The sequence below is a fragment of the Anabrus simplex genome, chromosome 1 (genome assembly GCF_040414725.1).
Source record: "Anabrus simplex isolate iqAnaSimp1 chromosome 1, ASM4041472v1, whole genome shotgun sequence".
NCBI classification, from domain to species: Eukaryota; Metazoa; Arthropoda; class Insecta; order Orthoptera; family Tettigoniidae; genus Anabrus; species Anabrus simplex.
Window position 1 is genome coordinate 1,630,473,725 of NC_090265.1, and position 24,520 is coordinate 1,630,498,244.

At 38.3% G+C, this 24,520-nt stretch overlaps 1 protein-coding gene across 1 annotated transcript in view; it reads right to left on the reverse strand.

Annotated features, from left to right (window-relative positions):
• LOC136858612 (TP53-binding protein 1) overlaps window positions 1-24,520 on the reverse strand; it is a 770,373-nt gene that overhangs the window by 698,503 nt on the left and 47,350 nt on the right. Inside the window, exon 2 of the mRNA XM_067138308.2 lies at window positions 15,640-15,985. Within this exon, the coding sequence (XP_066994409.2) occupies window positions 15,640-15,983 (344 nt within the window). The 5' untranslated portion in view covers window positions 15,984-15,985. The remainder of the gene's footprint in view (window positions 1-15,639; window positions 15,986-24,520) is intronic.

Consider the following 24,520-nt stretch of genomic DNA (forward strand, 5'->3'; position numbering starts at 1 on the left):
TCCCCTTCGAATTGGTGCTCTTTTCTCCGTCTGCTGTTACGAACTGTCGGCTTCCCGGCTGCTTGTACTACTGCTGTCACTGCTCGCCTGCATGGCGCATCCACTCTGACGTCACGCCTATAGTATGTTCTCGATCTACCCCGCTGGCATATATATATGGCCTTCTGTCGTTCATTCGGCAGGTCAGTTGTGGTATAACCTTGTTAAAGACAGTGGGAGCTGGAACTCTGTACACGGCTGGACCGTGTCCATTTTACTTGTAAACTTCGTGCTGGACTTCTGTCAAGGGTGAGCAGACACTGTTTCTTTCTATCATTTAACGTGCCCTACCTTGCTATACTTGGGCTTTGCCGTAGTAACGAAAATTGAACTTTGCTCCCTTCAGGACACATCTGAGTATTCGTGCAGCGCGAATGTTCTGCCTTTTGGACATTTATATTCCTAAAATGTGGTGTAAATGGTGTACTGGACAGCTGATCTAAAATTCTAGTCCATACACATTCCTACCTTCTGAGATGAACATTTGCATCGCGTCTGTTAGTGCTGGGGACTTGGCGGCTTGATCCTTATCCTATCCCATTCCTCCGTTTCTTATTTCCTTCTTTTCTTTTCTTATCCCATCTATCTGTTAACTTTGCGTAAAAATGGTGCTTGCTCAAAAGATGTGGTCTGCTAATTTAATTTGTATGTTCATCGGTTAGCTTCAATTTTATTATCGCTTCTGCGCATGCATGTGTGTTTTAATCCCTTCTGGGATCACTTGTTAGAATTCCTATTTTTTTTCTATTCTACCAAAAGGATCACTCCCTGGATTGGAGATTGGTTTATTTCTATTCTGAATCTCTAGAACTGTTTGGCATGATGTTACATTTTTTTGATGTCCTATTGTAAACATTGTATCAATTTGTGAGCTTATCTAGCAAGTGTATGACACTACCAACTTTGTATTCTACTGGCACGAGCCTGAAACTTTATTTGATGTACCTCCCTTCTAGCGTATTGTGTAATATAATGCAAAGAAACTGATTTCAGAATCTATGGGTTCCCCCTCCCCCCCCCCCCCTTTTCTCTTTCCCCTAATTGAAGTGTCTGAACATATGTCCAAAGATTGTAGTGATTGGTGCTTAGGAATTCGATTATGACGATGTAATCAAATTTTGTATCACCTACGTGTTTTAAAATCAAACTTAATGCTTTTATTACGCCATATGTTGGTTCATACTATTTGTTCTGATGTAAAAATAATCTGTTACCCCTTTGAGATTGGTATAATATATTTGTTATTTTCAAACTTGTTTTCCAAAATTCTCTTTCACGAGTTCCTTTCCCCTATTACTTCTGTTTTCACGTGTACCTACCACGGCAATTCTCTTGGGTAGCGGCCCTTTAACTTCTTTATGCACATGTATGGAGCTCTGAATTGCACTGTTTACGGTAATGTTGACACGATGTATTGAACTGTTATATTCTCATGTTGCACGCTTCTCGGCACTCTGCGCGCTTGTGTACAGTCAGTTCTGAGTACTTTGATATCTTGTTGTCTAGTATCCCGATCAAGGGCACTCTCCTAAAAACAAATCTCAATTTACAACGCTATTTCTAGCAAGTTGATAGTAAGCAAAGACACTATCAAGTACAAAGAGCGTTACACTCTCAAGGATGGATTCGTAGATTTTGAGGCCATGTGACAGTAGAGTTACACCTCTGTAGTTGGTACATTTCTTCCTATCACCTTTCTTCAACAATGGTATGATGACTCCCTGCTTCCAGTCATTGGGTATTATATTCCCTTTCCCAAATTTTGTTCAGTTGTCCACCGTTGTCCAACCTCTTCGAGATCATCTCAACAGTAAATTCATCTGTTCCAGTTGATTCTTATTTCTCAATTTAGATACTGCTGTTTCCACTTCAAACCATGTCAAACTGTTAGTATCGTGTTGCCAAAATCAAAAGGTTCACCATCTAAGGGAGTGACATTTCCATCACAGTTCAGTAAAGTTTCAAAGTGCCTTTGGAACTCTTGTAATATTTTGGTCATCTTTAGTCACCTCACCATTAAGAAGTTCTAAAGATTGAATAGATTCAGTTCCAGTTCTTCTACTCTTCATGATTCTGTGTACCAGTTTCTTATTCCCATCCAGTGTTATTCTGGTAACCAGATATCCTTGTTAACACTGAAACTTTCACGGCCTGTACTTGTAGACATGATATGGGCTTTTGGGCTTGTGCAGTATCGAGAAAACAAGGCAAAACTCTTTACGTTTCACACAGAACTTTGCTCCGCATCTTCAGAAGAAAATCTTGACTGTTTCCGACGAAGTCTTCTACTATAATGATGGTTTGAATTTAGGAATATTTTACCGTTGCAAAAAAACGTGTTTGGCACCGTCACTAAAATTGCTCATAGTTCAGGTAAAAGCAAGGACAAATTGTCTTCACTATTACACCCTGGGGTGTACAAAATCCCTGTACTTGTGGCAAAGTATACATTGGCCCAACATGCCGGTCCATTGAGACTCGCATTAAGGAACACCAAAGGAATATCCTTCTCAACCAGCCAGTCGAGCCAGCAATGGCTGAGCACGCCCTATCATTGGGTCATAATGTCGTGTTCCAAGATGTTCGAGCTCTTACCCACACTAAACACTACAGGTCTAGGATTATACGGGATATACATAAAAATCCTAACAATTTCAACAGGGACACTGGCTATAAATTAAGTAATACGTGGTTGCCAGCCATTACGGATTTATGTAAGTAGTTCTCTTCCCTGTCTTTCTATATTGTTATTTCATTTAGTTTTTTCCAAATTCATATGTTCACCATCACCAGTTGGTTCATTTCAAGCTGTGTGTTATGTGTTGTCATACTGGAGCTTTATGTTGTCGTCAGCTGCTGCTTGGAGCGCTGTGCCAGCATACAGCAAGCCACCTGGTGACGAACGAGCGTACCACTACAATTCTCCAATGGTAAAATGTTCTTAAATTCAAACCATCATTATTGTAGAAGACTTCCTCGAGAACAGTCGAGATTTTCTTCTGAAGACGCGGAGCAAAGTTCTCTGTGAAACGTAAAGAGTTTCATCTTGTTTCCTTGACAAGGCATAAGCCCAAAAGCCCTTATCATATCTACAGATTTTCCTTGCATTTCTGCTTTTCATCTACAACTAACTGTTTGCGAGTAACTTTTTTTCTCTCTGTAAACTGACAGCTAGCTCCTCCTCTATTACAGTATGTTCTCCCCATATTCTTGCTTGATACGGGGCTCTTCTTGCACAGTTTCTGTCATTGATTGCCCTTTTAATATCATAATTCCACCAGGCAGTTTATTTAGGTTTTAGTATTTGGCTCTGTCGTCCACATATTTTTCCCACTATACCTACCACAACCTTCTTTAGAGTTTTCCATTCTTCATCTACCAATTTCAGTTCTTCTCTCGGCAACAATTTGCGGACACCTTCCCCGAATTCTTCCTTTACACTAGGCTTGGTAAGATGCCAATTTTTTATTTTTGGGACTGTTTTGTTACAGACTCTGGGAGGTCTATCCTCTGCAATAAGTGCAACCAGCAGTCCATGGTCTCCACCAAGGTCTTCACCTGTAATAACACTGACATCACTCACGTTCTTCTATACATTTTTATCTATCAGAGTATAATCTATTACTGTAATCATTTTATCATCCCAGATATATCGTGTGATTTTATGAGGGTCCGTTTTCTTGAAACAAGTTTTACTATCAGGTTTTTTCTCATGCATAGATCTAGCACATATATTCCTTCTTCATTTCTATTTCCCATTCCATGAGGGCCCAGTGTGGATTCATATCCCGTTCGTTGTGAGCCAACTTGTTAGTTAAAATCACCCATTACAATGTATTAGTCTACTTACATTCGTTGTTTGCCGTGGCATCTAATCTGCTAGCCCCTGTATCTTACCTCCGAACAGGTGTACTGTCAAGCACAAACCTTGTCAGCAACCTTGGCCGTTGATGATGTCACTCAGAACTTCCCTCGTCCTTCGAGAACTATGTGCCGTGTGTATCTCCCTACTTTCTCCGCCCTCTGACTACTTATAAGCTTGCAATATGCTCATATTTAGGGAGTTTGCCAATCGCATGCGTGCTGAGGTTGAGGGGGTGCCACCCTGTTATATATTTTGGAGCTGGACTCAAAAATTGTTTCACCAGCTGCCATAATGAGGTAAGAGGAAAGAAATGAACTTTCATTCTCAGTACATGAATCACTTCTCAGGCATATCATCATTCCACCAGGCAGTTTCTTTAGGTTTTCGTACTTGGCTCTGTCGACCACATATTTTTCCTGCTGTACCTACCACAACTTTCTTTAGTGTCTCCCAATCTTCACCTACCCATTTCAGTTCTTCTCTCGGTAACAATTTGCGGACACCTTCCCTGAATTCTTCCTTTACACTAGGCTCGGTAAGTCACCAAGTTTTTATTTTTGGGACTCTTTTGCTAGACTCTGGGAGGTCTTTCCTCTCCAATTTTCTCACTGAAACAGCACTTTCATGAAAGGAACAAGTAATACATAGCCTTGGCAATTTGTCCCCACTAAGTTCTATATTAGTTCCATTATGATCGGTGAACTATTTGATCAGGAAACCCCTTGGTACATTTTCTGCCTGAAAGAGTTTTTGTACCTCAACTTCTCGTGGACTATATTTGAGTTAGTTTCTTCATATTTTGATTCTAATAACTACAACTTTCTTCCCTTTGAATTTTGTCTATAATGTACTTGAAGTCTATACATTTTACTAGGATACTATCCCCTCATTTCCTCCCCTTCTTTCCAGTTTATGTTTGAGCGTGCTGTTGCCTTATCCTGGTCTTCCCATAATACACATATTTATTACTATTGTACTGGTCGGAGGGAAAAAGGATTTGGGAAACATTGAATTTTATGTTTCTATTTGTTCAATATTATAGGATTCCACTCGTCATTTATTCTCCTTGGGGGATTTAGTCAGAAATTGTTCTTCTTGCCCATAGGGCTCGTAATCATGAGAAAATGTAATTACTTTGGTATTTCACTATGGTGAATGTTGTACCTATTTCAAATCTTTACTATTTTATGAATTGTGGACCGAGTCCACTTGGTCAAATTGTTGATTTTGCATCATGGTTTGTAAACCCAACTGTTATTATGATTATGTTTAATGAATGATGACATTTAAAATGATATATCTTGAAGTCCTACTTTCTATATCTTACTTCATGTTTATGCTCACCTTCCATTTTGCAATGAAAATGAACAACTTGTTTCTAGTCATTCGACCGGGTTAGGAATGGAATGAATGAAGCCCCCATCTAGCGGCAAGGATAGGAATTGTATTTCAAGTTATGTAGATCCACGGTGCACTCTATTACCAACCCACTGCTCACTGCGAGTTTGTTTAAGACCTGGTTTTTGATCCGACGTTGCAATACATCATCTCTCTTTGAGATTGGAAATTTGGCAAGGAATTTGAATCTATGTTTAAACCTAGGGCATCATCCATTCAGTAGCGGGATATTCATTATTGTGAATGATTTTTAAGTTATGCTCAACTACCAAGACTGAAACACCTGACACTGCCTTATGGAGCATTTATAAAGTCACACAGTTATAGTAATTAATATAAATACTCTATTATTCTCCACACAAAAATAAATTAATGCTACTTTAATACAGTGATGTTAAACCAATTTATGTTCTTCCAAGTTATTGAGGAAGTTAGCCTTTTCCTCTTTTGAGCATCCTACCTGTGGGCCATGACTTGGATCATATTGTATTTTTTCCCTCCTAAGTTCACAGAATACTTAATTATCTTTCCACTAACAAACTCGATTTGACTACAAGCATCTATGTCTTTATGTATTCAAAATCCCACTCCGTTCTTAGACTTTTACTTCATTTCCAGACTGGCAGAAACTATAGTCCAAATTGATATTTATTTTCACAGTTTCCTTCTACTTTGTTTCACTCAACCCCATGATCAGAAGTTTCCTCCTTTCCATGAGGTCAACCAGCTCTTCAGTATTGTTTGTCAACGTCAGGATATTTAATGTTCCCACCCTGATATTTTGTCTTCATTTGGTTGGGTTAACTGGTGTAACATCAGGCTGTATGCCATCATTCGCACCAAACTGATGTCGCTGTAGTGAATTTCTACATCTGAGGCTCATATTATTCTTGAAAGCAACTTCCTCAATAATCTCTATGTTGACCTGCTGAGCATAACACACAGGGAGATTTTCTTTCAGGTTTTTTTCCCTTAGCCTTTGATGTCCAGTCACCTCAACCTACTAGGCATCAGCTTGGACTCAAATTAATCCATGAAAACAGGACTACCTTTTTCACCATCTCCACCGCAGTGAAGTGCACCTTCTTCACTGTAGATGTTGGTGAGGTTTTCACTCATAACCCTGAGCTGGGACCCTTACCACATGCTACACACTGGGTCAGTGTGCTCTGCGACTCACATAGGCAAGGACACCACTCCCCAGGTAGGACTGTCTCCGAATAGGGTCCGTACCTGCTACCATGTAGCCTACTGTATACTGTACATTAATACCTTTCTTTTTTTTAAGAAATGCAAAAACTATGGTATGTATATGTCTTATTTTAGGTTGCCCAAGATTTGTTGACCAATGCGGTGAGTCAATGCCAGCTGACATCCTCATAATGAAAATAAACAAACAAAAAAATCACTGATTTTTTTAAATTCTGAGTAATTCATGTGGACAAATTATATTCAAATTAAATTCATTATATAATCAATGTACTATAATCCTAAGAATGTAATATTAACTTTAATAAAGAACGTAGGTGTAGCCTACAAAGAGTGTTTTAAATGTATTTGACCTTCAAAACATTTCAGAATTACTGTAATCTGTACAAGTTGCTTCACGTCGCACCAACACACATAGATCTTATGACAACGATGGGATAGAAAAGGGCTAGGATTGGGAAGGAAGTGATCATGGCCTTAATTAAGGAGCAGCCCCAGCATTTGACTGGTGTGAAAATGGGAAACAGAAAACCTGTGGTATTTTCTTGTCTCTTAACAAAGATGACACTGCAGTGAATGTAAATGTGTGCACTGCAAGTTTTATCCTAAAGGAAGTTAGTCTGAAACTAGTGATGTAGGTAAACTCAAAACAAGATACAGTAAGTGTCAGTCAGCTATTCAGCTTTGAGGCCCAGACTTCAATTTTCATCAGTCAGCTATTCAGCTTTGAGGCCCAGACTTCAATTTTCATCACAATACCACAAACACATTTACACAAGCAACACTGGTCATCACATACACAGTACAGTGCATTTGTCCATGCAATATACAGGCTGCAGAAAAAGTTTGTTTTGTAAATTAAAGGAGTGTTAGCCGGTATACGTACAAGTATTGTGAACATAGGAATCCTAGGTCTGCGGTGACTAGTTTTGGCTGACAGCCTCACAGACACTCAAGCATTTAACAAGCCATGATTTTTACTGAGGCGCTGTCTGCATGACCTTCCTTCTGTCTTTCTCATGTCATTCCATCACTACTCCTGCAGATCATGTCTGAAAAGTACCGAGAATTATCCAAAAAATATGTGAATCATTGGTGTGTTGATGTGAATACTGCCACCAAGTTGGAGGAAGACATTTCAAATATCTGCTCTGAGGTACTGTACGATTGTGTTTTCATTGTGTGCAACTAAAATCTAAATCAAATGCACGCACTACTCTGGGTGGTGGAGTAATGCTAGCAGTGAACAGTGTGTTACTGTGTAAACGAAGGACAGATCTCAAACGGAACTGTGAGTTAGTGTGGGTGGAGCTACTCTTTCCTCAACACCCTGTACTTGTGGGATGTTACTACAGGCCACCAAACAGCCCATTCTGTGACCTTGAACAGAGCCTGAACTTAGACAATGCTCTTCCTCATGGTGAAATTATTTTAATGGGCAACTTTTAACTTGTCTATAAAGTGGTCTTCTCCACCTACCGGACTGTCAGCTAACAACTGTGACACATACTTACTTTATAGACAGTTTTATTAATGGCCTCGGACTGAAACAGATAATATGTACCCAACCCGTGGACCCAACATCCTGGACCTCATGCTCTCCTCATTAGAACTTAAAACAATAACTCCAGGCAGAAACCTTTTCCTCTGCGACCGCCAGTCCCCTGATGCTACATTCCTCCTACCCTACCCCTGCTCAAAGCCCCATAGCAGGACATTTGGCGCCATGACGACTGGCCTGCAATTTGTCATGCCCTGGAATGCTTTCTCTGGAGCCTTCTCAAAATAGCTGGCATCGAATCAGCTCTTGACCTGCTGTACGACTGGCTGCAAGCTGCAATCAAAGACTTCATACCTACACAACGGACTACTACCAGCAAATATCAACACTGGATATCACAAGAGATCAGACTGATATTAAATAATGAGAAGAGAGCTTGGCGCCTGTGGAAACACTTTCTTAACCCACACAATGACAATACCTTTGTTAAAATCCACCGCCACGCAAGGTTTATGGTCAGAAGAGACTACAAGACACACGTAGACAGAGTCACTGAAAACGTCCGCAGCAATCCCAAGCGCTACTGAAGTCTCATCAACACACGGAGAAGGACGAAGCGGATTCCTGTCAGTGTGAACCACAACGATGCAACAGCAGACTGCGCCAATCGCAACGAACTGTTCAACAGGTATTTCTTCTCCAACTTCTCCCCTCCCTCACAAAAGCAACCATTCCCTCTTGTAGGTACAGTTTAAAACAGAACCATATCACGCATAACTACCACACCAAGTGAAGTTCATAACCTTCTTCAAACTCTTCGTACCAACAAAGCCACCGGTCCCAACACTATAAGTCCTCTTTTTCTAAAAAGTACTGCCAGCATCCTTTGTGTCCTCTCTAAATTATTTAACAGATGTTTTGTTGTGGGCTATTTTCCTATAACCTGGAAGCAGGCAAATATTGTCCCACTTCTCAAATCAGGCAACAAATTTAATGTTTCATCTTACTGACCAATTTCTATTCTCCCCACACTATCCTTTATCTTTGAAAAAATTATACACCAGCGTCTCCTCGCATTCACCTCGCCCTATATCCCAACCAATCAGAATGGTTTTCTACCAGGTGGCTCTTGTCTAACAAACCTGGCCACTCTGCATAGTTTTGCATCACATGCCATTGCAGCTAAATAACAGCTGGATATCTGCTATGCAGACATTTCAAAAGCTTTCGATTCTGTAGACCATACTCTGCTGCTCCATAAATTTTCCAAACAATTTAATATACATGGCAGTCTTCTTACCCTTCTTTCTGGCTTCCTACATAACCGCAGGCAGAGAGTGGTAATATCAGGCACTTCATCCTCATGGTTACCAGTCATATCTGGTGTCCCACAAGGCAGTGCTCTTGGCGCCTTGCTGTTTTCCTTCTTTATGGACGATCAGCCATCCAAACTCAACGAAACAGCAAATACCCTCCACTATTAACCAGTCAGATAGAGCAGTGTCCTGCTTTGCTGCAATTGTTAGGAACAAAAATCTGAAACTCCAAAATCTGTCTACGCAGCAGGTATTAAGGGCAATAAATGTTACACCGCTGCACATCAAGCGACAGGTAGCTGACCTGAGTTTCCTCCACAGGATCTTAAATGGGCATTACCACTCAGAACATCTTGTCTCACTCTTCTCTCTCCGTGTTCCTTCCTGTTCCACCAGAACCAAAGACTTCTCCACATTCCCCACACTCAGCACTCAATACTTCAACGATCTTTCCTAATCTGCCTCCCAACTCTCTTTAACAATATTAATAGAAGAAAAGAGTTTGATATAGCATCAAGTAAAAGTATGAGGACGGTTTGAAAAGTTCTCGGAATCACCGCTAGATGTCAGTGTTAGAGCAACGAGGTTCCCGCGCAATAATCACACATCCTTTGAGAGTTAACACGTGGCGCATCAGTGCTCTAGCTGCAGGAGTGTGGTAGTGACGACTCTTTGTTGTTGTTCCCGTGTAGTGATTTGTGACAATGGAAAAATCTGAGATTCGAGCAGTGATTAAATACATGTAAAGAAAGGTATGAAAGCAAAGGAAATTCATGCAGACTTTCAGAACACACTGGGGGTCTCTGCTCCTTCATTTTCAACTGTTGCCAAGTGGACCAGCGAGTTTAAATTTGGTCGGGAGAGCTTGGATGATGATCCGCGTAGTGGACGGCCAAAACGTGTTAAGACCCCAGAATTTATCGCAAAAGTGCATAGTCATGGAGGATCATCGACTGAAAGTGCGGGAGATTGCTGAAGCTGTAGGGATGTCTTCTGAATGGGTACATTATATTTTAACCGAAGAATTGGGTATGAAAAAATTATGCGCAAGATGGGTGCCACGGCTCTTGACATTGGACAATAAACACACCAGATTGGAAATGTCCGAACAAAGTCTGGCCCGTTTTCAGTGCAACCAACAAGATTTTTTGTGCCGGTTTGTGACTACAGATGGAACTTGGTCCACTACTATACCCCAGAGACAAAACAGCAGTCAAAGCAGTGGAAACATGCTGATTCACCACCACCAAAGAAAGCAAAGGCAGTGCGTTTGGCCGGAAAGGTCATGGCCTCAGTTTTCTGGGATGCAAAAGGCATTCTGCTGATAGATTATCTTCCTACTGGCCAAACAATTACGGGGCAATACTATGCAAACCTCCTAGACCAACTACAGGAAAAGATACGCAAAACAAGGCCTGGTTTGACAAGGAAAAAGGTCATCTTTCATCAGGACAACGCTCCGCCACACACAAGTATTATTGCCATGGCAAAACTTCATGAACTGGGGTACGAATTGCTGCCACATCCACCTTATTCACCTGATTTGGCACCATCAGACTTTCATCTATTCCCCAAGCTGAAAATTTTCCTTGGTGGATGGAGATTTTCTACAAGGGAAGAAGTGACAGCCGAATTGGAGAGGTATTTCGCAGGCCTCGAGGAATCTCATTTTCGAGATGGGATCAAGGCATAGGAACATCGCTGGACCAAATGCATTCGTCTACAGGGAGACTATGTTGAAAAATAAAAGCAGTTCCACCGAGGTAAGATACTTAATTCTAGTACATTCAGAGAACTTTTCAAACCACCTACGTATATTCCAGAGGGGTGTAAACAGGATAAGTTGATGTGAAGTGGTTATACCGCCAGTTTGACCCACGACGACTTGGCTATGAACATGGACATTCTCATGGTTTTCGATTTGTACGGTTGTTATTAGTAGGCTGTGTACCTGATCATGTTATCTTTTGTTATGTTTGTTATATTTTATCCTGAAAGTTTACACTTGTTAATTAGTCTGTTGATAGTACAAGTGAAATTTGCTCAGTGTAGCTGTATCTTGCGCTTCGTGAATAAATAAAGAAATACAGAAATCTATATATACAGTATAAAATAACTTGTACTCACCGACTGATTGAATGATTCATCATCGCCGAGCATAAAGAAATCAAATTTTGGGCATAGATTCATATTAAGATGTAGGTGCTCACTAAGAGAGGATTTTTGGATATTCCTTCGCTAAGGGGGTGAAAAGGGAGTTGAAATTTTAAAATGAGTGTATCTATATCTCAAACCGTTAAAAGTTTACAGATGTAAAAATTGGTATTTACAATCTTCTTTAAAAATAAGGGAATACGTATTTTTTGTTTTCAGAAAATCCCAATAGGAGGGGTGAAAAACGTGAAAAAGGGGTTGAATACCTTTAATCAGGATACCGGTACTTATATCTCAGAAAATGAAGATATTACTGACCTGAAAATTGGTACATTTGATCTCTTTTAAAAATGAAGAAACACAGTATTTTTTGTTTTGGGGAAATCCAATTAATGGGAAGGTGAAAAGGGGGGTGAATTTTTAAAATGAATGCATCTATATCTCAAAACTTTTAAAGTTTATAGATGTAAAAATTGGTATTTAGAATCTTCATTAAAATTAAAGAAACACGCATTTTTTTGTTTTCGAAAAATCCCTATGGGAAGTGTGGAAAAGGGTGAAAAATGGGTTGAATGCCTTTAATGAGGCTACTTATATTTCAGAACCTGAAGATATTACAGACCTGAAAATTGGTATTTGGGATATACTTTAAAAATAAAGAAGCAGGTATTTTTTCGGTTTTGGAAAATCCAAAAGGGGGGTGAATTTTTAAAATGAGTGTGTCTACATCACAAAACTTTAAAAGTTTACAGATGTAAAAATTGGTATTTAGAATCTCCTTTAAAAATAAAGGAACACGTATTTTTTGTTTTCTGTAAATCCCAATAGGAGGAGTGTAAAAGGGTTGAATGCCTTTAATAAGGATACATATATCTCAGAAACTGAAGATATTACAGAACTGAAAATTTGTATATGGGATCTTCTTTAAAAATAAAGAAAAACATATTTTTTTGTTCTTGGAAAATCCAATTAATGGCGGTTAAACGGGAGTGACAAATTGGGGTGAATTTTTCGAAAGACTATATCTACAGAATATCTGAGAAACGTAAAATGTTACAGATGTAAAAAGAGGGTATTTGGAATTTCCTGTAAATGTCAAGAAACATTTTCTGGAAACTCCCCTTAAGGGGAAATAAAAAGGGGTGAAATTTTAAAATGAGAATTTCTACAGTATATATCAAAAAACTTAACATGTTACAGAAGTGAAAAATGGTATTTTTTATCTCTATTAAAAATAAAGAAATGTGTATTTTTAGTTTTCGGAAATACCACTTGGGTGGATGGGGGGGGGGGGGTAAAAATGACTGAAAATGGTGTTGATTTCTTTTAATTAGGCTACTGATATCTCAAAAATGAAGATGTTACAGACATGAAATTTGATATTTGGAATCTGCTTTAAAAGTAAAGAAACACGTGTTTCTGGAAAATCCAATAAAGGGGGGAGGGGGGTGAAAGAATTGAAAAATTAATTGAATTAATTGTATGAGAATACTTTCATCTAATAAAAATTAAGTTGTTACAGACGTGAAAATTGGTATTTGGATTTCCTTTAAAAACAAAGAAAAACACGTTTTTTTGGGGGGGGACCATCTTGCAGGGCGGGAGTGAAAAGGAGTTGAATTCCTTTCACGAGGACACATAAATCAAAAACTGAAGAAGTTAGAGTCATGATAATTGGTATTTAGAAGATCCTTTACTATTAAAGAAACAAGTAATTTTTTGCCGGAAAATTCACTTGGGGCGGGGGGGAGAGGAGTGTGAAAGGAAGTGAAAAAAAGTTAATTATTTTTATGGGGATACTTATATCTCCAAACTGAAGGTAATAGACATGAAAATTTGTGTTTGGAATCTCCTTTAAACATAAAGAAACATGCCTTCTTTTAATTTATTTGGGGGGATGGGGGTAAATAAACTTAATGGCGGTGGGGTGTAAAGGGAGGTGAGACCAATTGATTTTACTGTTCATAATGTACTTATGAGGAGCCTCCGTTGCTCAGGCGGCAGCGCGCCGGCCTCTCACAGCTGGGTTCCGTAGTTCAAATCCCGGTCACTCATGTGACATTCGTGCTGGACAAAACGGAGGCGGGACAGGTTTTTCTCCGGATACTCCGGTTTTCCCTGTCATCATTCATCCCAGCAACACTGTCCAATATTTCATTTCATTTGTCATTCATCGATCATTGTCCCAGAGGAGTGCTTCGGCAGCCGGTAAAATTCCTATTGTTGCCTCTAGATGGGGCTTTATTCATTCCATTCCGGAACCTGTCGAACGATTGGAAACAGGCTGTAGATTTTCAATGTACTTATTCTGATCATAAACCGATCATTTTTAATCTTTCCTGGGTTCGATTTCAACAGCCATCTTTTCCTTCGGAGAACGTTCTTAGATTACAGTAGACTCTCCTGGCATATAAATAAAAATTTAAACACATTTGAAATAAACAATAGGAATGAGATTGACCATCAAATTGTTCACCTCTATAATAAGGTCAATAATGCACGGAAGTATGTCATTCGTATCGCCAGAAATTCCGCACACTTGCCTACGCGCAATAATGATGCTGGTCACATTGTCAAGGATGACAATGGCAGCAGATGTAATTTACCGACAAGTAGCGCTCTTGCATCTTGCTGTGTGGTCCAGAAAATCTAATAATAATAATAATAATAATAATAATAATAATAATAATAATAATAATGTTCTGGACCGTCGTCAAATTGTGCAGACCACGCTGGAAACGGGTCCTAGCCTGGTAATGACTATGAATACAGTCCGGCCGCGGGTTCAGTACCGCCAAGGCACCCAAGACGACACCACGCCGGATCTCCTTCAGGATTTGATCCATACTAAAAATGCTTATAGGAAAAGATGGCAAAGTTTTAGGGACCCAACTGACCACGTGGAATACCTGGACCTAGCCCGGGAAGTACGAAATCGATTGCTGGAAAGAAAGATAGAAAAATGTGAGGAACTCTGCCGTAATCTCTCAGAAAACAAGTCGGATCGCGAATTTTGGCAGATTCTCTCAGAAAACGAGTCAGATTGCGAATTTCGGAGGATTATATATAAAATGTTAAGCATTCAATTATAAATTTCAGTATAATACCGTAGCGAAGCACGGGTATCTTGCTAGTAAATGAATAAAGAAATAAATGAAGTAGTGTTCCTAAACTAATCACCGAAAACCTTGTATTTGTACCGTCTAACCGTCCTTCAATTTATGAAACATTTTCTGCACCCTGTACTGTATAACCAAAATATGGCTTGAAACAACTAAAATGACCAAAATATCACCCAAAAAAAAAAAAAAACCAGTAAAATATGCATTTATATGCCCTGTAAAATAAGATTTCAATTTGCTCAGACATGTCCAATTCATGCTTAATTCCAACAATCAACCAAAATGGAAGAGAGGAAAAAATACGACATTTTCTGAACATCCAAACCCTATTCATAATAAACAGTGGCATGCCTTAACAACTCATCAATCTGAATCTTATGATAAAAATCATGCCTATTTCAAACAATTCTTCCTTTATTTGGTTTAATATTACTCATGTTTCATAATAATTTCATGGGTTTTTTTTTTAACCATAAGTCACGATCAACCCGAGGTGATTTCTATGCCCATTCCATAGTCTCCACCCTAGCAAGGAGTTAACATTTTCCTCCCAGACTTACAGGAGTATGAGCACCGTTTGTATCTGATCTCTACATTTTGCTCTAAAAAAATGATTACTAAATTAAAATGTGTGAAAGATTTGAGAAGTATTTCACTGTTCAAATTGTCAACGGACTGCTGTATGTAAAATTCTGCTTGTGTTCCAGAACTTGAAAACTTAACTCCAGTTTATCTCTTATTGTCAATGCCTAGTAAACACATTTTCCTCCTAAATTAAAACTAATCGTATTAAAATAATTAAAAGTATTTCACCATTTAAGTCGTCAATAGACTATGTACACCTCGGCTTGTATTCCAGCAATTACAGATTACCCTCCAATTCATCCTTTCCTTCAGAATTCAAAGCTGATTGAGGCTTTAACATCAATACTCACAGTCTGTGCAAAAACATTCTTTAGATGGTTACTCTTAACTTCATTAAACTACAAAATAGATCCCACAACCAAGCATCACCATTATGAAGGCAGTACTTACCTTTCATTGCTGCAAAATGTTTCATCGGAAGTATTATTGGCATCATTATTATCTTCAGCTAATGTTTCATTATTTTGAGGAGACACTTTCTGTTTATCCAAACTTTCCGAGTTTTCCAAAGTTTTATCTGATTTCTTTTCATCACTGGATTCAGCCGTCACATTCTTGGGCACCACTTCCTGCGTCATTTCACTTCCAGCTTCATTGTCACCATTAGAGTTTCCAGAGCTTGAAGAAACAGTTTCTCCCAGATCCTTTTTGTCATCTACAGAAGATGAATCATGATTAGACTGGTTTCTATCAATTGATGACATAGATGGTTCTTTCACAGCTTCTGATTCCATCACTGAAATGGAGAAATTGATAATGTATTACTTAACAGTAAAACAATTAGGGCTACTATACACTTAAAACACAGCTTTTTTTTTTGTTTCTTTCTTTCCACAGATGGTAGTCGATCTGACAAGGAGAATGACCAAGAATAAACCTGAGCTTGACCACTTCTGTTATCTTACCTGCTTGTTTGTTTTTAGAAGGCTGTATGTGATAAACTCTTAACGGGAAATGGTTACCAGTAATTATAACAAAGGTAAAGCTGCAGTCTTAACCAGCCATAAATCGAACAACACAAGACCCTGAACTGATTCCTTATTTCTTAAACTACACTGTTGCATGATATAGATGTTGATTCCCATAGGGAATCTGAAATATTTGTCCCGAATGAGTAAATGTCCAATAACAGACCATTTATAATTGTATTATATAATTGTACACTGTTGCAGATTTAATCACTATAATAGCATGTGGCCTCGGGAAAGGCCAGGTGCAGGTCTTTCAAGTTGACACCACATAGGTGACCTGTGTTGTCTGTGAGGACAAGGCCCTACCTGAGATGAATTCTAATGCTGAAGACAGCACAGACGCCTAGCATCTGAGCCATAGGTTTTAACTAATGATAGTTAAAATCCCCAAGCTGGCCAGGAGTCGCACCCAGACCCCTGGACCAAAGGCCAGCATGCTAACAATTTAACCATGGATCAACAGTTACAATAACATACAGTAGAACATTGCTTAACTGAAACCCAGCTTAACTGAAATGCTCTGGCAAAATTGTAAATTAATTTTTTGTTTTTACCCTCTCATTCTTAGCCATCGATATTAGTAATTCTTTTGCTATATGTGCTGAGAGCTACTATGCAAACCCTATTTTTATATTATGTCTAATGCCAGAATGCATGTGTATCATAAAAGAAAACAGTTTCTTACCCTCTAGTTCATTCCATGATACATTTTTTCTTGAAAAAGGAGGAATTATTATTACTGTATTATTTGGCATGAAAATTATGTAGACTGTGGTTAACGTTGCTTCAGTTGCAAGAGTGTCATCTTGTTTACTGCTCGGACTATACTGAAGCTTCTGTTAGGAAACCAGGTAAGTCCAGCGACCCTTCTCCATATTTTTCTTTCACCCAAGGTCATTCCACTGGCCTTACAGTTCTGTTCTGTAGTTCCAATGCTTTTCTTACCCCCATTGCAACATGAACTACCTGCCCATAACGGTATTGTATCTTATCTTATTCTTATCCTACCAATGCTGTCCCAGGCATTTGGACTGGTTCTTTTGAAATACAGTAGCAAGGTACAGTACACAGTAATCAGTTGTGTTAAAAGTATAGTGGCAAGTGCGTGCTTATTGAATGATATCAACTAAACGAAAACGCATTGTTTTGTAAGCACTGAAAAAAAAAAAAAAAAAATCGAAGCAGTGAGACAAGTAGAAAATGGTGCGATATTGCTAAATGTTGCTGCAGATTATGAAATTGGTGTGTCAACTGTGGCAGATTGGGTAAAGACAAAATCTAAATTAATTGAGCATTCCTCTAAGATACAAAACTATGAAAGAAAGTGGGTATGAAAAGGTAAATAAAGTGGTATTTCTTTGGTTTACACAACAACATGAAAAAGGAATACTGTTATCCGTTCCTATAATTCAAGAGAAGGCTAAATTATTGGCTACAAAGTTAGGGGATGATGGAAAGGACTTCAAGGTTAGTTTAGGATGGCTAGATAGATTTAAAAATAAATATGGCCTACGTCAGTTACATATAAGTTGTGAGAAGCTTTCCGCGGACCCACTTGCTGTTGATGTTTTTTACAACAAAATTTGAAGAGATCAGTGAAGGATTGACAAAAGATCATGTATATAATGCAGACAAATCAGGGTTAAATTTTAAAATGTTGCCTAAAACATCCTTAGCATCAATAAAAGAAAAATCTGCACCAGGTCACAAAAAGAATAAGGAGAGGATTACGGTTTTAGCATGTGCTAATGCTTCAGGCAATCATAGGCTGCCACTAATGTGCATAGGAAAATCTAAAAACCCTTGAGCTCTTAAAAATATTGCCAACACTGCCTTACCAGTTTATTATAGAGCTTTAAAAAGGGCCTGGATGTCATTGCAACTTTTCGAAGAATGGTTCTTTCGAAAGTTTGTACCAAGCGTTGAATATTTTTTGAAGTCCAAGGGATTGCCCAGAAAAGCAATTCTGTTGATTGACAATGCCCCAACACACCCAAGAAGTTGGAAAGTGGTGATACTGTTGTTCGGTTTCTGCCCCCTAATATGATTGTAACGTTCCAGACGTCACAGTGTAATTATGTTAATTTTATTATGTGTAATTAATTCAGGAATTTAACGTCATGATATTTATCTTGGTATGTAATTTTATTATAATTCATGTTTGATCATTTGCTCACTATCATTTCATTACTTTGTAACTACGACTTGTAAACGAGGGCTGAATATCCTAATATTAACTTAGATTCTTGCGACATTCGTTTAAATTTAACTTGCAGTAGATTTTCCTCTATCTTGCCACATCACCGAGGAAGAAGGAAGGACAAATTTAGACATCAAATTCTGGGAAAAGCGAGCACGTGTTCAAGCGTTGTAACGACAGCTATTGTATTTCGACCAGAATAATTCAAACTGATCACCGCCTATATTTTCAAAGGAGCGCCGTGTTGCCATGGATACTGAGTGAAAGGGCTAATAGAAGAACAGTTGATATCTTGGTTGGGACCCATCAACTTTAATATCTGGAGTGGGGAGAGACGTGTCAACTGATTGGACCACGTGTAGCGACCTGTAATTAGAGCTAGAAAAGGTTATAAAAGGGCGTGTTGGAGCTCTTGGTATCTTCTTCTGGATTCTTGATTCTTCTATCTTGTATTTCGCTTTAGGTCTGATAACTTGTCTTATGGGTGTTGTACCATAGTGGACTAGTGTGATAGTTTATCACTTCTACATTCATTACTTCGTTACCACGACGTGGTACTTAGGAATTTCTGAATGATGGGCGTATAGCCACTCTCATCAGGAAGTACGAACAGCTCTGTATTAGACCAGTTTATACCAGTCTAAGACAATAGGTAGTATTAAACTAGACAGAAATGAAACTTCAGTGCACATTTTCAGTAAAGTTGGAAGGATTATTAATTGAGTATCCTCTCCACATAACCCAAGGAGGTTTTTCTAACTATGACTTAGGGCTCATCTCCAATATATGGGATAGAGCATAACAGGGAGTGATAGTTTCAAAGCCATCATCCAATTAGTGGTTGATGCAATTTGCAAGGCAGGAATGGTACTTAGCTGCAGATGAAGATATCTCAAAGACGACCGGTGATGTTCCAGCTACAAGGATGGAAGCTTTCCAAGGACCAGTAGAACAAGACTACATGGTGAGCAAGCGAGTTAAAAATATTGCAAGTTTTCGCAAAGTAGAGTCATTCAACTTTTTGTTAAATTCATTTCCTATTTTAAATTCAGTTTGCGTTAAACCGTCGTCATTTATATTCAATATAATAAATAGTATTTTCCTAGTTCACTTTAATCAATCTGCCTTAATTAGCCTTTTGATTTCTAATTCTCCTGCTTAATGATTAGTGCACTATCACCCCATCCCTGAGATAAGAGTCCATCCAAGCTTGATTATAAATTTTTATCTTTAAGTCATCAACTTAAAGATTGGCGCCCTTAGCTTGCATGGTTGCATTTCTCGTTCAATGATTGTTCACCAAGAGGGGAAGTCACATGACGAGCTTAGTTCAACCCATGCACTAGTGTGTTCTGGAAGCATACAGCGCCATTATCGTGCGTTTCTGCTATGGTCTATTCTGAGTGATTGTGAATTATCTGGTAAAAGTTTTACGGATTCGTTGAAGTCTATGAACATGAAATGTGATTTATTGGTGTGCCCATTCCTGGGAAAAGATTACATCAGTGACTCTTTGTAATTCCTGGAACAAACTGTATGAAGGGATTTGTTTGGAAGATGAGGAAAATGATGACAACCTGCAAGAGATGATGAAACAAATTCCAGGATGTGAGAATGTTAACCAGTATGAGGTGAACGAGTGGTTACAATCAGATGATGCTGAACTTGATCTAATACACCAAGAAATAGTAGATTCCGTGTTACTGCCAAGGGTTGAATCAGATGACTCCGACCTTGACAATAGCAGTTCTGAGAATAGAGTTAGAGCACATGATGGATTTAATGCATTTGAGGTAAGATTGATTTCAAATTTTTATTAAAATACTGTACCACATGCTTTAATTACAGTTCTGTAATAAATTTACTGTATACAGTATTCAGTTTAGTAGCAACAAAAAAAAATTGTTTCATTATTTCAGACTGCTTTGCGCTTTGTTGAACAAAGCAATAAATCTACATCAGATGATGTATTGTTGATTAAACGGTGGTGCGACATAGCTGCACGACAGCGCCGCACCAAGAAAATTCAGAAGAAAATCACTGATTTTATACAAGGAGTGACATTATGTAAACATTTCAATTTTAATATCCCGTATGCACCTTTGCTCAACATTTAACTTCAGAAAATATTTACCATGTGTCATCTGGAAAAACATGTCAACCAAAGTGGCTCCACCCCCTTTATTTCAGATAAACGGGGATCTACTCTACTATGCTTGTTCTGACACCTAACAGTGTCAATGGCTGCTATGGCAAATAATACACACCTTCCAATGTAACCAATCCCATGTAGTTTCAGTAATTGTTGGTTGTTTTAAAAGCTCTGTAAAGTAAATTTACTGGAATATTAGTTTGTGTTATATCTATTATTATTATTATCATCATTATTATTATTATTACAATTATCGACCAACCCTCTGGTGCTGTACATAAAATTCTTCTTTTTTTTAAAAAAAACTGAGAAGTTATTCACGCAAGGTTAGGGAGACGACCTGAAGAACTGTATGTCATTTACCTCTCATCAAGGGATTTCTTTCCTCTTTCGGTATTACAGATACAGTCAAGGTGTTAGATAAGCAGAAGACCTTCTCGTGGAATTATCCTACTGGTATTGTGTAGATGTTACCTTATCATTAAGCAACGAGGCTTCTATTTTCAAGAATTCAAAAGAGGTTTTAGAAATTAGAAGTCACGTTCCTTAGATCAAGTTATCTCTTCAATTCAGATATCAGGAAAAAAGAGATCTAATAGAGTAAGACTGTGCCAGATTATCCATAAAAACAAGAACGTGCAGCTTAACAATATATTGGATCACTGAAGGACAATGCAACCTGGTCAAATTTTTATCTGTCATTCCAGTACCATTATCTACCCAAACTTGAAAACAGCCCACCATTTGTCTGGAGGTAGATGAATAATAAAAGCTCTATATAATAACTAGCAGAAACCAGGTAGGTGCTCAAACATGTGGTAATGCAGTGCTCCTCCATCTCCATTCAGTGCCACGTGTGTGTAGCAAGACATCAAAATAAATGTTTTGACTGAACTACAGGATGAGTTACAGTGGTCTAGAATTCAAAAGATAATGGGTATGAAATAAATGACTAGCCCATTTGCAAAACTAGCTACGTGCATGATAAGCAATTTGTGAGAAATCAGCAAAAATGAATGAAACAAAACAGAAATGTGGCAGAAGGCTGAACATTTATATAAACTAGGTAAGCATCATTGTAATATCTGTACCAAGGTTTCAAAATATCTGATGAGTGGAAAACAAGTTATCAATATATTTTATTTGCATATATCAGATTTTACAACTGTGTTGTTCACATAGCAGGTTTTGCAACTCCAGTGGCAGCTATACTGACTGTGCCTTAGTTTGCAAAACCAGCTACAATTGTAGTGGTGGAGTTTGATCACACACTGTACAGTTTATTTCTTTATTTTTTACAATTTGTTTTTACGTCACACCAACACATGTAGATCTTATGGCGACGATGGAATAGGAAAGGGCTAGGAGTGGGAAGGAAGCAGCTGTCGCCTTAATTAAGGTAAAGCCCCAGCATTTGCCTGGAATCACACATTCTCAATGGATGGGATTATGTACTGAGTACTGTACAATATATAATGCATACACACGTAATGGAAAGACATATTGGGTGATATGAATAAACTGGAGACGTATCTCTTGTCTCATAAATATTGAGACATGTCTCAAATGTATATGAATAAAAATGCGATGTCTCAGCAGAGACCTTTGCTCCTTGAGACACAGCTCGTTAGCGGATTCTCCCAGAGACACATCTCCACATGTATATGAATAAACTGGAGTTTAGTCTTTCTGAATGGAGACTGGTCTCAGAATTTCTTGAGACAGCCCAGAAGGTGACTCAAGCCGATAGAATCAGGCTGAAAACGTGATGGCAGAGGTTATGATGGTTTTACAATGGAGAAGAAAAATTTATAAAGCACGAAGAAATTCTCTCGAACATGATTATAAAGATCTCTACCATTACCGGAAAGAAAATATGGAATGGTTAGCACATTTTCTGGAGCCAATACACGAGATATTCATATAACAATAATTATAAAGATGATAACGATGATAGTCATTTGCGATAGGATTTACATGCATCATAAAGTCTAAGATGTTCAAAATCAAACCAGAAATATGCAAAACCGTGCAACATACAATTCTGATAATTTTCTTAGTAATTATTAAATTAATTTAATTATTCTTAATCTATTCTACATTTGTGATTTTTTCTGTACGTTAACATTTTTTCTATTCACAAAATATGACTAATATTTTAAAAATGAAATTACTTCACAATCACGGAAAAGGCCGAAACAAAACATAGCTATGTTTAAGATATGACCTACAATTATTCAAGGCTTTCATTATTCACTTTGTCCTGCTCCTTAGCTGAATGGTCAGCATGGTACTTTTCGGTTCAGGGGGCCCCCGGGTTCGATTCGCTGTCGGGTCAGAGATTTTAACCTTAAATCCTCAACATTCCTGCAACTCACACACAACACTATCCTCCACTACAATAACACAGCAGATGACACCCATCCTCGTCGGAGGGTCTACCTTACAAGGGCTGTACCAGGCTAGAAATAGCCACACAAAATTATTAATAATAATAATAATAATAATAATAATAATAATAATAATAATAATAATAATAATAATAATAATTTTGATATCTGGAAGGATATTTTTTCAAGTCTGAAAATTATCGCTCTCTATCACATCTTGGCCAAATGGTATTGAACGAATGTGCGAGTATCTTTGGTCCTGGTGTAAGCTATCCCATTTATGTTTAAGTGCCATAAAATTCCCTGCCCATGCCTTTTCCGACTGCACTGTTTCTAAGTTTATTTAAAAGTTTCAACCGGCGGCTCGAGCCCTTGAAAAAATATGCTGTAACTGGTTTCACAACATTTAACAGATTCCGCATAATGACGTTATTCGGCCAATGATTTGCTGCCTCTATGAGTGCTGCTCTTTCTCAACCATCGCACCAAAATCTCACTCGCGCCGAATACTACGAGGGAAGCATTTGGTTTGGATCAGAGATTTCGATGAAACTTCCATGAATTGTCAATCTACCTAAAATTTACTGCTGTTATTCACTTTGTCATAAAATCAACGACATTGTTATGATTAATTGCTAAAGAACAGCTGGATGGTTTGCAGCTGTATGCACTGTAGAAATGCAATGATAGTTCTATTTTAAAGTTACATTAAACAGTGCGCTATAGAGTGAAAATTAGATTTTGACAGCATGAACAGAATGTCTTGCTCGTCAAACCCATTTTACTAACATGCACAGTATATGAATATTTCAAAATATTAGGCTTTTAATACTTCTTTGTCCTTCACAATTGAAGCTAAAATATGTAATATGCCCGTCATTTGTATATAAACTTACATGCTCTAAATAGCCTTAAACTTTCGGATTCTTGTTGAGAGTGATTCATTTTGTCACACTGCGGGTAACCTATATAACAACGTCAATCATGCAGTGATGTTCTGATGTCTTAATTGATCATCCTACCATGTTTTATTGAAATCGCTGCCATCTACACACCACGTTCCATGTACAACTGGAGCAAAAATTTACTGTTAATAAATGCCGGTAAGAAAATGTTCTTTCACGGCAGAACGGTTATCACCATTGAGTTCCGGATGTCTATAGCTCAGTATGTTACTAAGTTTCATTGCAATTTGTCCGGTCCAAATCAAACAACTCCCTTGTTAGTTATATTCGTTTATGAATATGGATAGCATTTTGTATTATTTCTATGTTTTGAAAATTTGAAATTTAGACAGTTTATGCAACAGTATATAGGTATTGGTTGTATATTATATACCAGGTGAGTTGGCCGTGTGGTTAGGAGCGCGCGGCTGTGGGCTTACATCCGGGAGGTAGTGGGTTCAAGCCCCACTGTGGAGAACCCTGAATATCGTTTTCCGTGGTTTCCCATTTTCACACCAGGCAAATGCTGGGACTGTATCTTAAGGCCACGGTTGCTTCCATCTCACTCCTAAACCTGTCCCATCGTCGCCATAAGACCTATCTATGTCGGTAAG